Source organism: Leuciscus leuciscus (genome assembly GCF_965113295.1).
Source record: "Leuciscus leuciscus genome assembly, chromosome: 15".
Lineage (NCBI taxonomy): Eukaryota > Metazoa > Chordata > Actinopteri > Cypriniformes > Leuciscidae > Leuciscus > Leuciscus leuciscus.
Window position 1 is genome coordinate 17,653,631 of NC_138739.1, and position 16,600 is coordinate 17,670,230.

Sequence of the window (16,600 nt, forward strand, 5' to 3'; positions counted from 1 at the left end):
TTCTCCGTGAACAGGAGTTACATACGTAATCCTAATACTTTTTGCTACCACACTCCTTTACACTGCTAATCCTACCATGCAGATTATTGGATAATGATTGCTCCCATGGTTCACTGATCTAGTATTTCCCTTCTGTCACAGTGGGGCTCTGTGACTAGAGACTCTTATTTTGTGAAAGGACTTTTATTATGACACTGGATTGAGAACATACTATGCATACATACACTTTTCATACTAACATTACACATTATCTGTTTTGCGCAAATTTTAACACCAGTTAACGCAGATATGTCTGTGTCAATGATTGTGTATTGTTTAAGTGTTGTTCCTGTCCTCATCATGTCCTTTTTCTTTAGCTGAGCATTTACTGAGGCATTAATTTCACTATGTTGATTTATGTATTGTATCAAGAACTTAAACAAGACCGGTTACCATGTTAAATGTTTATTGTTTTCAATTATCCACTTGCATAATATAAATTGTCATACTTGCGTACTGGAACATATTCCCATACCAAACAGACGAAACCTGGTCACAGTAACCATAGACATGTATAGAAAGGCTAGATGGCTCAAGGCGGAGTCAGCTGTGTCGTCACTTGGCGGCCATCTTAGGTCAGGAGACTGCGCTGCTGCTCCCTGCTGCTGTGGACGGAAGGTGAGTGACATACGCCAACTAAAATGCTCGTAACTTGCTGAATTCTTGACGGATTTACAAACGGTTTGGTTTATTACAAACCTTATTAACGTGGCTATGATTTGTGCTGATGCCGTTTGTGGCTATAATTTTTCACAAGTATGCAGTTAAATAGCCGCATCCCTGACGTTTATGACACACCAAGCCGTTTGAAAATCGGTTGAAAATTGAGTAAAATATAGTTATTTCAGCACTACATGCACAATAGACTTTAATGTTATAACTGGACGAGCGGTCCTGTCCTAAGATGGCCGCCGTGTGACGTCGTCGGGTCCCATTGGAACTTCTAACTTCAGACCGCCGCCCTGCTTTTCACTTGTGGATGAAAAATAACCTGTCCATTAACAATCAGTGTACAATTCTGAGATCATTTTTTAACTTTCTAAGTTTCCATCAAGCGAAAAGACAGACGCCACACATGTTTAGGTGACCCACATTGCGCCCCTGTATGTTACTTTGCATAAAATTAAACGATATAGGCTACAGAACAATAAAAAAAAGTATAGATTAAATAAAATGTACACAAACCTGTATTTTACCAAAGACCAAACCAATTTGACGGAATGCACTCCTCTCTCCTGAAGAGGTCACAAAAAGCATGCGATAAATAACTCAATCCCTGGGTTGTTACGTCTGCCTCAGGATCTGGGTATACCACAAAAACTACCCAAACATTGGGTTGTTATGTCAGACTCAGGAGCTGGGTAAAACAAAAACAAACGAAACACTGAAAAAATAACCCAAAACATTTTCCCAAAAGGCTCAACCCAGGATTTGGGTAGAAAAATAACCCAAGATTTTTTAGAGTGCACAAATGTATTATTACACTACAACAATAAACAGACTGGGACAACAATGCTACAGTACATACTGTACACCACTCTATGCCGGCTAAGCTGAAAGTTCCATGGGCCACAAGAATACACATCAGTTTAAGGCTTACCCTGTCTCTGTTCAGTAAATGTGACCCTGGACCACAAAACCAAATTGAGATTTATACATCATATGAAAGAAAGCTGAATAAATAAGCTTTCCATTGATGTATGGTTTGCTAGGATAGGACAATATTTGGTCGAGATACAACAGATTTTAAAATCTGGAATCTGAGGGTGCAAAAAATGTAAAGATTGAGAAAATTGCCTTTAAAGCAGCACTCAGTAGCTTTGGGACTTCTTCACTGTATTCTCGCTTTTTGCTCGCAGGTTTCTCTCTAGAGCTCCCCCCACAGCTTCGGAATAGATATTTGACAACACTGTTGTAAAAACTCGTTGTTGATTCTCAGACACCAGAGGCTATAGATCAACGACATCAAAGCAGATGGGACGTTCTTTAAAACGTCTTCTTCATTCGGGTTCGGACAGCGTGAGGGAGCGCAATAATGACAGCATTTTAGCAGATTTCTTTTGGCCGTAAAGCAATTGTTTACATCGCGAGACCTGATTTCACGCGAGACTTCCTGACGCAGCGGCCGGCGGCCCGCCGGCTCAAAGTTGCAAGTGCGTATTTTCCGCTCACGGGCACCAGGGGGGTGCGAAACGACCACCATTCAACCCGAAATAAGTAATAACCATTCCAATGACTCCGAAGCTGTTCAGTTAAGGTAAAAAAAGTTACTTAGTTCACCTTTAAAGTTGTCCATTTATGTTCGCAATTGTGCATGCATTCAAAATAAATAGCAGACAAAAGAAATGTTTTATACATTTACGGTAGTCAATTTACAAAATGTCTTCATGGAAAATGATAGTTACTTAATATACTAATGATTTTTGGCATAAAAGAAAAATATTTTTTTTGACCCATTTAATGTATTGTTGGCTATTGCCACAAATATACCGTGCGACTTGTTACTGGTTTTGTGATCCAGGGTCACATATGTGTTCTTCTCTAAAAATGTCAGATGCCTTGTTTGATTTTCTGATGTTTTGGCTTTGTTGCTGACTTCCGCTTGCTGCTGCTTGTACAGCTGCTCTCTCTCTCTCTCTCTCCATTTTTATAATCGCATATTAACTACATTTGTGCACGTCACTTCTACTTGCGTTAACGTATTTCCTGCTTGTGTTAAATGTTACATTACTTGTGTCAATTGCTTTATTTGCCATGCGTCAATACATTGTTTTGCTTGCATTAAGGGCATTTAGCAATACACATTTTTTATTTTATTTCACATTCTATCTGATTTCTATCTTTCTAGACTTTTCATTCCTAACTGTCTTAAAATATTTGGCAGTTATACACAACAATGCTCTTGTCTGCCTGAAACCGTGTTCGCCCACACACATAATGCAACATACTGTCTGTCATCATTGCAGGATGTGGTATATGTGTGTGCACAGTATGTGTTTTTGTCACCTTATGAAAACTTCATGGCCCCAAGAGAATCTCCAAGATCTTTCCTTATAATTTAGATCTTTGTCTGATTGTTTGGAAGAGCTCACTCCATTTCTCTTGAGAAGTATTGACAAGTTAATACAGTTTTTATCGATTGCTTAGAAACAATTCTGGGAACAACTCAACATTTTCTCTTATCTTCACATAGTTTTAAAAACTCACACCCAAAGGTAAAAACGGCTCACTTTTGAATCCCAATTCAAACTTTGCCCTCAGACAATACACTCAAAATGTCAAAAACAAAGACTAAATGAAAGTTTGTAAATATTTTGGAATATTTTGGAACCCTGACAAAAGAGATGCAAAACAGTACTGTAACAAATACCAGTTACAAAAGTGGATAAAACAATGGTGCTGTACGTGCTGTTTTGGACAGCCTGATCTTTGAAAGGAAGGGTCCATGCAGGATACATGTGTCTTATCTGAGTTCGCATTGTGACACTTGAGGTAATTATATTATGTGTTTGCATTTCCTGAATGAGAACAGGGTTAAACATGTGCAAGATGAGGACATTTTTGTGTAGAATTTTTGCAGAAAACATTGAAAAAAATTGGAACGTGTGTGAAATGCGTTAAACGTTTTGAGAAACGTGTCTTTGTTTCGAGAAATGAAAGCTTTACATTTACATTTATGCATTTGGCAGACGCTTTTATCCAAAGCGACTTGCATTGCATTTCAAGGATGACATTTACAGCCTTATCAGTTCTTGCTTTCCCTGGGAACCGAACCCAGTTATGGACCCCAGTTACTTTATTAATTTAACGTAAATTCTGGCAGGAAGAATCAATTGTTACATTACCTTCTCATCTAACCAATCGTGATCTAATACTCATACACATAGTATAAAAGTTCGGTACTTAAGGCCCTTTCACACTGGACGCGATTTTGACGCACGAATCATTCGCGCGATGGTTTTATTTTTCGATCAGCTGTTTGTGTAATGAGTGCTTCCACACCGAACGCGAATGCGCAGCGGCGAAAAAACGACTTTTATTTTATTCGCTTCGATGTCGATTTTTTTTTTACTTTTGCGGCGACAGAATAGGCTTCAGCCAATCACATACTACAAGGACAACGATTTGAAAGACAATGTGTGGCGTAGCATTGCCAACCAACTCGGTTATCTTGACTGTGAGTTTGTTGTGTGATAGTTTTAGTCATATAGTCCTGTGCTGTGTAGGCTAGCAGGCCAAACTACATTTGGGATACAAAGCTAACACTATTATCGTCAAAGATAGAGACAGAGACCGTGTTTACTTTGAACACGTAACAAAATGTAGTGAGACTATTTAGGGCTGCTTTTAGTATACTATACATTCTTTGTGTGATATCTACAGTTTCTAGTCGAATGATTTTTAACTTACTTACTTCGTGTGTAACATGTAATGTGTAGTTACATTATAAACTCACTGTGTTTAGTTGAAGACGCAAAAAAAAAAAAAAAAAAACTGTGCACATAAGCATACTCCCCTTCAGACTCTCTGTTCTGTAAGATTGGGTGCACCCAAAACCTTCTTTTCTGTCTTTTAAATAAAATGAAAAGCTCGTCTTCACTGGATGCTATGACTGGATGATGATTATGATGATGATGATGATGATGATGAAGTGTCCATGTTTTCTCAGCTGTCGGCGCGAAAGTTTGGGAATGTTGAAGCTCTCTGAACGTCACAGACGTCGCAAATTCGCGTCGCGGCTGATGTGAATGGTTTTGATGCGAACTATTCGCACACGAACTATTCGCTTTTTCGTTTCGCTTTTTCGTTACGCATCCGGTGTGAAAGGGCCTTTACACATGTCTGAGTTTGCAGATACTGACTCCAACATTAGGGTGACCATATTTTAGTTTTCAGAAAAGAGGACGGGGGCGTGGTTGATGGGCAGGGCGTGGTTTGGGGTGGCGCCGTGTTTTGGGGGTGAACCTTGCAACTATGTTATTGTACTTTAATAAATAAAGTAATACATCCTTTCCATCAATGTTTGGCCCGCAACAAAGTTTCGCTTTTAACACCTTTTACCATAGGTTAAAAATCTACTACTAACATAAAAAAAATCGACTACACTATTTCAGTAAAAAAACAATTTCAATCCTCCTGATGTTCTCCTGTAGCCTATACTTTATTTATGTGGGCTTCAGGGTCGATAGCACCTTTATTTGACACTGACACGTACGTGCCAGCTTTGCAGTTCATGCATTCTGCTTTACACGGATCCCGACCGAAACGAAAACACTGGAATTTTCTCTGTAAATCATCTGTGAATTTACATTTGGGCTTTTTTTGTTTTACGCTGTTAGCTACTTACTTCTTATCTCGCTCTTGACCGTAAACTGAAGTGCCGTCGAGTCACGCTGCTAAAATTCTGTGAACGTAAAGTCCGCCTACTCTGATTTGATTGGTCATTTCAAAATATCTGACATTGACGAGTAGTGACAGACCAATGAGGCTGAGATTGAGACACACACACACACACACACACACACACACACACACACACACACACACACACACACACACACAGGCCTCTGTATTCTGACGTGCTCTCTGCTTGCCGCTTCGGATTGAGGAACGTGCTGATTATAACAAGACAGGCCGAAGTGAATCAGTTATAGAAAAACTGTAAAGTAAGTGGGATGCGTATCCAGTTGCTATTAAATTATGAAAGAGTTTCATACACGTTTCCCTGGTCATCTAAAAATGTTTTACATGTTGGTGAGTTTACCAGCTCAACAACACACATTTTTCCCTTTCTTAAAATCTGGAAAATGTTGTTGAGCTCGCTGATGATGTCACAGTGATTGACATTGGCGGGCGTGGCTTATCACTCATTGATTTCATCCACTTCGTCCAACAGCGGATCCTCTGCAGTCATTGAATCATTCAGGTGTTCTCCTGTGGGACCTGAATGAAAATACAGAGAGAATTACAGAAACTGAAGAGAGAAAGAAACAATTGTGCAAGTACATCTTTACACTGTAAAAATGTTTTTTCATGTTTTGTTATCACAACTGTTTTTCTTGTCATAATGACTAAAGAAAATTTATGTTGTTCAGATAACACAACAAAGTTTCTATTGTTGAAACTAAACTTTTTGACGTATTAACTCAAATTTTTAGTTTCAATGAACTCAAAATTAATACTTTTTTTTTTTTTTTACAATGAGTTTTTATGATGTTACATCTACACAATAAGAGCTCATAATTATTCTGATTCATATTCAAAATATGAAATCTTAGTCAATTATTTACAAAAAAATATTGGGACTTTCATTTTCTACTTCGCATCAGAAGATGGGATGATTCTGTTCCTCACAAAAGGCATTTTAAGACTTAAAGGCCAATTTATACTTCTGCGTCGAGTGTACGCCGTATTGTACGTCGTAGGGTACGCACGTAGGCGACGCCGTCGTGAGCATTTATACTTCTGCGAATGTCTGTGTTGCTCTGCAGTTACACCGCCGAAACGCTAGTTGGCGCGGGTGGGTTTTAATGTTCCACTGTGTTTACATTCCTCGCGGCTGTTTTGAGTTTAGGTTTCTACGAGCAATGGCGACTGAAGGAGTCATACAGATGGCTGTATTTCTGCACTTCTTCAAGCAATCTCTCGGTCACTTGGTCTATTTCCATGGCTCTTCACTGATCTTCGGAATTTAAAAATGGCGGGCGGGCGGTGCAGAGTGCAGAAGATCATTCCGGAAATGCGTAGGAGGAAACGCGATGCTATCCAGCCGACCAATCACAGATCTTGCGGTCCGCGTCGCCGCGACGCGTAGTTACATTTTTGAGGAGGTGCGCGTCAGGGTACGGCGAAGGGTACGACGTATGGTACACGTCAATGCGTTTGCTACGCCGTACCTTCTACGCGAACCCGACGCAGAAGTATAAATTGGCCTTAAGGCGGCCGCACACCGGACGCGCAGCTCAGCGCCGCGTCGCGCCACGTCTAGGACAACTGTCACCTGAAAATCCGATAACATCAGCAATTTTCTGATTTCTGTAAATAAATATAAAACTAAATGTATATTGCAGCACAGGGTGAAGTCCGTATATACATTAACAACGATTTGAGACACACACATGTAAATTTTATATAAAACTATGTAAATGGCGCTCTGTGGCGCGGCAGGATTTTGAACACGGTCCTGAGCCGCCGCGGACAGACGCCGAAAGGCGCCGCCGGTGTGTGTACTCTCATAGAGAATAATGTGTTCGAATTTAAAAGACCGAGCTGCGCGTCCGGTGTGCGACCCCCTTTAAGCACAACTGAATTATAATACTATGGTGTTTTGTCTTCCTGTTGATTGGCAAACTTGGTCACTGATCATGAACTGTTCCTGTTGGGATTAACTTATAATGCTGTAATGTGACATTTCATGGAACCTTTCTACTCTATACAGAACCTTTTGTCCAATGGAAATAATCCATTTATGTTAAAAGTTCTGCAACATCAGTGCCAATAAAGGAATTTATTTTTAACAGTGTATTGTGTAAATAAATATATAGTTGTTAGAATTCTACTCACCAGTGACAGTCACATTGAATCTCTTGAATGTGGTCTGTTCGCTGTTGATGAGCTGTAGTTTAAAATGTCCAGAGTTTTGGATGTCTTTGATGGTCAGAGATCCAGTCTTATGATCCAGCTCCAGTCTGTCTTTGAATCTCTCACCAACAGAAGTCGGTGAATCAGCTTTAACAACGAGACGGTTTTCAGGTCCAAACGTCCACAGTATTAGATCACCTGGCTGTTTCATGTTTTCAATTTCCAGAGTGACAGCTTCTCCCTTCTTCACTGGCACTGTCCTCACTTCATGTCAAACAGCACACAGAAATACAACAGAAAAAAATGTGGCTTATTTAAGTTTGCATTTTCAATATTACTTACATTTAGATAACATTTTAATCAAGTTTGCATGTTTCAGATTTATTTTCATTTTGGTTTGTTAGATAACTTAATTAGACAAAGGCACATAGTCAACTAATGTTTAGTCAGCCTAATAAAAAAAATCTAAAAGTAATTCAAATTTCACTGCACTTTGTCTTATATTGAGAGTATCTTATATGTGCACACAGTGCAGGATCATTGATCTACTCACTTTCGACAGTAAGAATAAATCTCTTCTTGATGGTTCTTCTGGTTTTGCTACTGATTTCTAGTATATAGAGTCCAGAGTGAATAGGCATGGTGTTACTGATGGTGAGAGATCCAGCCTTATCCAGCTCCAGTTTGCTTCTGAATCTTTTTTCCAAACCATCATATGTCTCTTTGGTCTCTCCATTGATTTCAGCAATGAGATCGTTGTCATGTTGATACCACCACTTTATCTTATCATCCTTCTGTAGGACAGTTCCAGTCTCTAAAATGACATAATCTCCATCTGCCACGGACACTTTGTTCACTATAAAAAGAGATTATGCATTTTCACTTTGTGACAAAAGATACATTTATACTGTGTACATACATGTGTATACATGTGTAATAATAATATTCAAAAATATACTTTTTTTTTTATAATTTTTTTTTTTGTAAATCAAGCAAGTATGTTTTTTGTTGAGAATCATATTAAATTATTAAAAGCCTTAAAAATGTTTGGAAATCAAATATGAATGCATTTATACAAAATTTGCAATTACACAAGTAATGTTATGAAATTATTTAAATACAAACTGTACGAAGACATGTTGTGAGTCATTGTGGGAAATCTGTCATTATTTGTATTGCAAATGAATTTATTCACTCAGAATCAGGATGGTACGATAAAACAAATATTTGTATATAAATTCAAAAAGTGTGTAAATTTTCATGCAGAAATTTTGATTTACCAATAAAATTGACAAATTTAGAACCAACTGAAAACACACATGTGCAAAAATCATACACTCTTTTCATTTTGCCGCATCAGCTGTAATACTCACCCACTTCTAGCTCAGAGATCTTGCGGCGATAGTAAATCACAACAGAGGATAAAACAGCAGCCACAAGCAGAGCAGCAAAAACCACAATCCCTGCTATAGCACCTGGAGACAGACCCGGATCCGGAACAGCTAAAGAGAGACAGTGAATGTGATCAAAAACACTGTTCATAAAAGTTCATAAATAGGCTTAAATGAGGTCCTTTGGTCACTACAGTGAAAGTGAAATGGACCAATGCGATTTTTAGTATTTGTAGTATTCACTAATATAAATATTAGAATTTATTTAATATTTTTAATTCGCTTTTATTTTTATATTTGCTAATAATGTTTATTATTATTAATTATAAGTAATTTTGTTATGTGCTATTGTAAGTTTTATTAGTTTTTGTATATGTACAGTAGCTATGAATTATTTTAAGATCAGATCAGTCATTTTAAGACTTAAGCTTAAACTTATTTCAGATACACTATTGTAAAAGTTGTAAATAAAACAAAGATTAATGGAGTACTCTTTAAGTTTTTCCAAATTTCATGTATGATTAGATGCGATACTTGCCGTATTTTGTAAGTTTTGTGAAATTTACTGAGTGAATATTGTTTATACACCAATTTTGTGTTTTTGATTTATTTTCCATTATATATAAAAATATACAATTTAATTTATTTCAGCTTTATTTCAACTACGAAAACACCAGCTATTCCTAACTGGTCCTGGGGCCTGTACCATGAAGGTAGCTGAACAAACTCGAGGTTACAGGATTAGTTTTGAGTTGACAAAACCAGACCGATGCAATCAGGCTTTATTGGTACCATGATGCAGCTCATCAACTTTCTCTGTCAACTCAGGCTTTGATCCTCAAGCTATGATTACTCCACGCGCGCGTGCACATAAAAGAGTGACGTCGACACTGAACAACCAATCGCGGGTAGAGCGAGAGCGATATATTTTTCCGCGGAGGAGCAAGAGATAATCATTCAGAATTACGATGAATTTAAATATATATTTCAAGCTCGAAACAATACGGTCTCTGCTGCCAAAGCAAGAGAAGACTGTTGGAGAAAGATTGCTGATTGTTAATGTGTAAGTTAAACGTTCTATATTTATGTAAAATTATGTATGTATGTGTAGCCTATGTGTGTAATATAGCCTATTTTTATAATATATAAAAAATGATACATGCACATTTTTTATATATTATAAAAATAGGCTATATTACACATGGGCTACACATACATATATACATAATTTTACATAAATATAGAACGTATTTGTACTACTAAGAAAGCTAGGGAATCCTATCATAAGATTAACAGAATAATAATAAAGATTTAAAATAATTCTTAACATGTATTATATTGTATAGTACATTTGTGCAATTTGCTTTTTAAAAAAAAATTACAACAAATGTGTTCATGTGATGTCACCCTATCAATATATCTTACCGGCAATTTTATAAAAGCCCTCTTTTATGGACATGGCCGATAAATGTCCGGGGAACACTATTAATGAAACTATTCATGTACTCCTGCAGAGCGAGGACCACCTTACAAATGGTTCGACAAACCGTGTTTTCCCCTATAGCTTCTGTGCGTCACCCACCGTACAAGAATGTACCACTTGCAACAAAAAGCAACGCAAAACCATTTGCGGTACAGTAAGTGCATGAATTCGACGTGTTAAATTCTTTATGTGCGGCTCAAGAAGTTTGCAAAGATAAGACATTCCTTCCGTGGAAAATCTGTATCTTTCATACAAGTAACTATCAGGAAAGGCAAGGGGATTTTGTCATGCTAAAAACTCTTTCTCTACGAAGTGCTCGTCAAACAATTTGCGCTGAGATGTCCACCGGATTTGGAAGAAAAGGTGAAGTCATTGTAACAGACACTGGGAATAAGTTACGTCACCTATATGTTTCTTTGCTCTCAGCTGATTGGTCAAACTTCAGTCTGAGATCTTGAATCCAGAACATAACCTGCCCCGGAGCAGGTTAGCCGTGCGACGTAAGATACCAAGGCAACGAACACCGATTAAAGCCAAGCTACTTTCATAGTACCTAAAACCCAGGGTTGGCGGAAACTAAACTGAAACATAGCTGGCTAGCCACCTAAACCGGCTTCATGGTACAGGCCCCAAGTATCTAAGCGCTGACCAAACTAAAGTCTGTGAATACTTTGAAAGACTTGTTTTATAGACTCACCATTGACAGAAAGAAGGAATCGCTGTGAGTTCTCACGGCCTATGATCTGTAGTTCATAAAGTCCAGAGTCTGTGGTTCTGGTGTTGTTGATGGTCAGGGATCCAGTTTGTTGATCCAGCTTCAGTCGGTCTCTGAATCTCTCATCAGCTTTGTTTAATGAGGTCTTGTTAGTTTCTACATCAATTTTAGCCAGGAGAATTCCTTTATCTCCAAACCTCCACACGATCAGATCCTCTCTCTGTACTTCAGTAACATCAGTGTTTAGAGTGACAGACTCTCCCTCCATCACTGACACTGACTGAACTCCATCCGTTTCACCAACCACATCTGGGAAAAATCAGAGCTGGAATATTATAATACTGCTTTTACAGTTTGCAGTGTTGCATTACATAGAAAAGATACTCGCGAGATACTCACCAAAAACAGTAACATTAAATATCTTTATCGTAGTCTTTTTTCTAGAGATAGAGAGTTTATATTGTCCTGAATGTCTGATTCTGGTGTTTCTGACGGTGAGAGATCCAGTGTTTTGATCCACCTGTAATCTGCCTCTGAATCCCACATCGTCTGTGAAATAAATTGAGTTCAAGTCGCCCTTTCTCGTTATTTGAGATATGACGGATTCTTTAGGTCCAAACAGCCACAGTATGGTATCATCGTTCAGTACTTCAGTAAGATTTGTGTGTAGAGTGACAGAATCTCCCTCCATCACCATCATTGTCTCATATGTTTCTGCACCAACCACTCCTGCAGAACATAAATGAACAGTTATAGATATAGCTTAATCTGAAAACACACTAGTAACCTCAGTTTCAGACGATTCAAACGAACACTGTCTGAGACAGATACAGCATTACTGTTCAGAATGTAAATGAAAAAATTTGAAAATTAAGTAGTTTTAATTAATGTAATCATGAGTTCTTCAATGTGGCAGAAATTGTGGTCCAAAACAGTTACTTCACGTTAGCTGAAGATTACTGTAAACTTTGACATGACTGTACTGGTTTCATTAACAGCACAGATGTAAACATTGTGTAAATTATTTGCAAATCTCTTATTTCACTTCTCTCATCAACTGTCTGGAGAAAAAAAAAAGCATGTTAACTTAAACAGTAATGTAGTTTAGGAAATATCTGAAAGCTTGTTTGGGCCACAGAATAAACATTTATTTTTAATAATTTTGTTTTATTTTAACTTAGTTATGAGTAAAAAAGTCAGAATTGCAAGTTTGTCCTAAGTTTTTCTCGATTGCTAACACACAATTCATGAATCAGATCACCATTTTCTCACAACTATATAAACAATTTCGTAAATACAATACAATATAAACCTCAAACTTCCAAGTCAAAATCAAATATTTCAGTCAAAAACTTATTTACTTCTGTCAAAATCAAACTTTGGCCTCAGGTGACACATAACCTGCAAATACACAGACTACTTCCTGGCCAATGAACACTAGTGAGATCAATTCACACCACTGTAACAAAAATACCTCTTATTGGGATTCAAGAATAATTTAGCAGCTCAGTGTCAATTACTGTATACAACAGAAATGAAAGATTGCAGACAGAATTAAATGCAACAATGAGCTTTATGACATTTTTTTTTTCATTTCACTACAGTAATGTGATCTTACAGTAGATGAAAGTAGATGGAAGTACTTGATCTTACAAGAGAAGAAAAGTTCACAAATCAAAGAATGGTGAATGCAACACAGTACAGTATACTGTAAATCAAAGTAATACAAAAATAAAGAAATTAATTCGCCATCCTCTGCACCTTCAGTAATATGAGTTTCCTGGTCTTCTGACAAAAGACTTTCTGTACCTAGGCAGTCATCTCTCAGTTCTGCAAAATTACAGAACATACAACACACTTGCTAAAAATAAATTTGACAATCACAAATTTGAGGGTGTACATGCTACAGTTTACTGGACACAGAATAGTGAAATGTGTTTCGTTTTGAGAAACGTGTCTTTGTTTTGAGAATTTTGAGAAAAAAAAAAAATGGTTTGGGAAATTGTGCTAAATGAATTAGTTATAGTGTGTTAGCCATCGAGCAAAACTGTATAATTCTGATATAATTTCCACAATTGCAAGTTTATATTTTGAAATTAGTTTTAAATTTTCTTTCAATGTTCGATGGTTGAAGGGTAGAATAATGTCATCTCTTTGTACCCAGTTTTTTTTTTAAAGCAAATTATTTCATTAATAGATGGAGCCTTTCCCTGTTTGTTTATAGTTTAACGGAAGTTACAGGAAAGAGGTGGATAAAACAGGCTTGAGGTACAACACATACGTCACGTTTTCAAGTTTAAAGGAGAACTCCGGTCAATTTTAACATTGAGCTCATTTTTTTGTAAATTTGGAGTGCTGTCAATACAGAGAACAACGACAAAAATCGGTGTTGCCTACACCGTGTTATCTTCTTTTTAAAATTTGCACTCTGTTGACTTCAATGGGGCATATTTTAAACCGGCTTTTACCCTCTTAACATCCTTGATGTGTCATTACAAGTGCCCAGCCAATGTGAGTGATTCCTTTAGAGTTAACACGGGTGAATCTGACTGCAGTAGATGTGAAAGATATGAAGAAAAATGAAGTTAATTCGGCCAGCGCACATACCTGCATTTACATCCTGTTTTTGGTTGAAGTCCAAAGTAGTCGATTGTCGAGTTCACGCGCATATGTTTAGTTACCTATGATCACGCGCGTGAACTCGACAATCGACTACTTTGGACTTCAACCGAAAACAGGATGTAAATGCAGGTATGTGCGCTGGCCGAATTAACTTCATTTTTCTTCATATCTTTCACATCTACTGCAGTCAGATTCACCCGTGTTAACTCTAAAGGAATCACTCACATTGGCTGGGCACTTGTAATGACACATCAAGGATGTTAAGAGGGTAAAAGCAGGTTTAAAACATGCCCCATTGAAGTCAACAGAGTGCAAATTTTAAAAAGAGGATAACACGGTGTAGGCAACACCAATTTTTGTTGTTGTTCTCTGTATTGACAGCACTCCAAATTTACAAAAAAAAAAAAATGAGCTCAATGTTAAAATTGACCGGAGTTCTCCTTTAAGGCTGAAGTGCAAAACAATGGATCTGTTGGAACAATGGAAAAATGGACCACCATACAGGCAAAAAGTTCACTTTAAGAATTAAACATGTGGCCTTGCTGAGTTTTGCTGTAAGAACAGTGCAAACGAAAAGAAAAGTTTATATAATTAGATATGATATACATATTATATTTATGATGTACTTTATTCAGTCAAATTTATCTCAAAATTATCTATACACACTCTTCCAGCATGTAAGTCATAATGCAAATAAACAACAACACCTCTCCACTGCATAATCAAAAGTCTTATTACAGGCACATTCTACATTAAACCACTTGGGTTGGTACATTAAACCACGTTAAACACTTTCCCTTTAAACGTTTTTAAGTCCTGCTGCAGTGAACACAGGATAAAGATGAACACACAGGCTATAGGCTATATCACAAAATAATTCATCAGATGTTGACGTGACTGATTGAAGTGGGATTTGAATGCACATAACGGCAATGCATTAGTTGCACAGTTGATGTCTAAAATGAAACCAAAAAATCATTTCAACAGCCAAAACAGAAATCTACCTACCGCCCAAAAGCAACAAGGAAAGAGACAGCAGTAACATCCTCTCTATGTTTTCGCAGAGCTGTGTAGATTCCGAATGTTGCTAATACAGGTGATCAATGGAGATTATTTAGGCTAGATATAATTCGGTTCCTCTTAATTTCCACTGCGCTCATCATACATGAGCTGCACCCAAGTGGCTATACAGCTTCAAATACTAGGGAAGAGCTGGATGTCATTTGATCTGCAGTGAGTATGCACCACTTGGAGAAACTGAGACCGTGTAAAAACGTGTAACAGTAGGCTTGTTTGAGATGAGCAAAATCTGCGCAGAATCGATCACCGGTGATCAGCGCGAGATGCATGCCGGTTAGAAATGTGTCCGAGTGCGGTCCGCCTTACTCTGATGTCATGCTGACGTATGTCAAAAATCTCTCGCGAGCGCAAGGCGCACGTGTCGGATTCTGCAGTCGAGCGCAGTTGCTCTCCACTGACTGCGCTGATCAAAAGCATGATGGGAAACGACTTGCTGACGACACAGCTTAATGTTCATTGGTTTAAACAACCGTGATGTATGACTCTGTCTGTGTGTTCCTACTTCCTACTACTTGTATCGCAATGATTTAATAAAGATAAAAGATAAAATAAAATAAAATAAAAAATAAAAAAACAACAACCGTGATGTATTGTTCTCTTTTAAAATGTTTGATTTTAAAACTCTGATATCATGTTTTATGTATGTGTGAATATTCCCAAACTATCTAACAGTGCGATCTCTATGGATTATGCAATGTATTTTTTATAAAAAAAAAAAAAAAAAAAAAAACACATGTCTGTATTAAAGAAAAAAGACTGATAAACATGTATTTGGAATGGAATTAAATAATAGGCTACTTTGGGTGTCTTGTTCATTATATTTATTTTCATATAAAAGCAACAGAACTTAAATTCCATCCAGTTTATTAGCAACACTGTGCACGAGCGTGAATCCCGCGAATCCCGCGATATCCATCTTTGATCTCACAGGTGTCAGATCCACTGCGAGAAGAGAGAACTGTCCGGCTTGCCTGCGCTTTTTTCACTCCTCCTCTCACTGCAGCCGCCTACTCTCGACTACATTTCAGGCGAGGCGAGGCGCATCTCAAACAAGCCTAATATCCCAGCCCCTTATTGACACAGCTTAGGCTTGTTTGAGATGCGCCTCGCCTCGCCTGAAATGTAGTCGAGAGTAGGCGGCTGCAGTGAGAGGAGGAGTGAAAAAAGCGCAGGCAAGCCGGACAGATCTCTCTTCTCGTAGTGGATCTGACACCTGCGAGATCAAAGATGGATATCGCGGCACTCACGGGATTCACGCTCGTGCACAGTGTTGCTTATAAACTGGATGGAATTTAAGTTCTGTTGCTTTTATATGAAAATAAATATAATGAACAAGACACCCAAAGTACTTATTTAATTCCATTCCAAATACATGTTTATCAATCTTTTTTTCTTTAATACAGACATATGTGTTTTTTTTGTTTTTTTTTATAAAAAAAATTACATTGCATAACCCAAAGAGATCGCACTGTCAGATAGTTTGGGACATATAGCCTACACATAAAACATGATATCAGAGTTTTAAAATCAAACAGTTTAAAAGAGAACAATAGGCTACATCACGGTTGTTTAAACCAATAGGCCTTTTTCACGGAAGTTAGAACGCACATCCGGTTCAGCGTTTGTTGTGTAAAGCGACTTCCGGTGAAAAAGAGTCAGACGCGCTAACGATACTCTTCACACAACTTC

At 37.7% G+C, this 16,600-nt stretch overlaps 1 protein-coding gene across 3 annotated transcripts; it reads right to left on the reverse strand.

The window, feature by feature from the left end:
- Window positions 1-2,318: 2,318 nt before the first annotated feature.
- On the reverse strand, window positions 2,319-15,965 carry LOC309476025 (uncharacterized protein). 3 transcript variants are annotated; one of them, XR_014197907.1, is made up of 9 exons: window positions 14,840-15,965; window positions 12,971-13,039; window positions 11,609-11,938; window positions 11,192-11,518; window positions 8,994-9,122; window positions 8,174-8,476; window positions 7,603-7,884; window positions 4,564-5,982; window positions 3,460-4,490 (listed from the first exon to the last, which is right to left on the reverse strand). XR_014197907.1 is itself a non-coding variant. In XM_082139126.1 (8 exons), the coding sequence occupies exons 1-8, from the start codon at window positions 14,874-14,876 to the stop codon at window positions 5,903-5,905; spliced, it is 1,557 nt and encodes a 518-aa protein (XP_081995252.1). In that variant the 5' UTR covers window positions 14,877-15,965; the 3' UTR covers window positions 2,319-5,902. The 3 variants fall into 3 exon arrangements, 2 of the variants coding, with proteins under 2 accessions (XP_081995252.1, XP_081995253.1); XM_082139126.1 differs by having other exon boundaries at window positions 2,319-5,982; XM_082139127.1 differs by lacking the exon at window positions 12,971-13,039 and having other exon boundaries at window positions 3,460-5,982; window positions 14,840-15,963.
- Between the last annotated feature and the right edge of the window lie 635 nt (window positions 15,966-16,600).

Bases quoted from the DNA above. Each gene is read 5' to 3' on its own strand.
- LOC309476025 (XM_082139126.1), bottom strand. From the start codon at position 14,876: ATGTTACTGCTGTCTCTTTCCTTGTTGCTTTTGGGCG. The intron at 13,040-14,839 runs GTAGGTAGATTT...GTAATTTTGCAG, and splicing joins TTCCTTGTTGCTTTTGGGCG to AACTGAGAGATGACTGCCTA. The intron at 11,519-11,608 runs GTGAGTATCTCG...GATTTTTCCCAG, and splicing joins ATTTAATGTTACTGTTTTTG to ATGTGGTTGGTGAAACGGAT.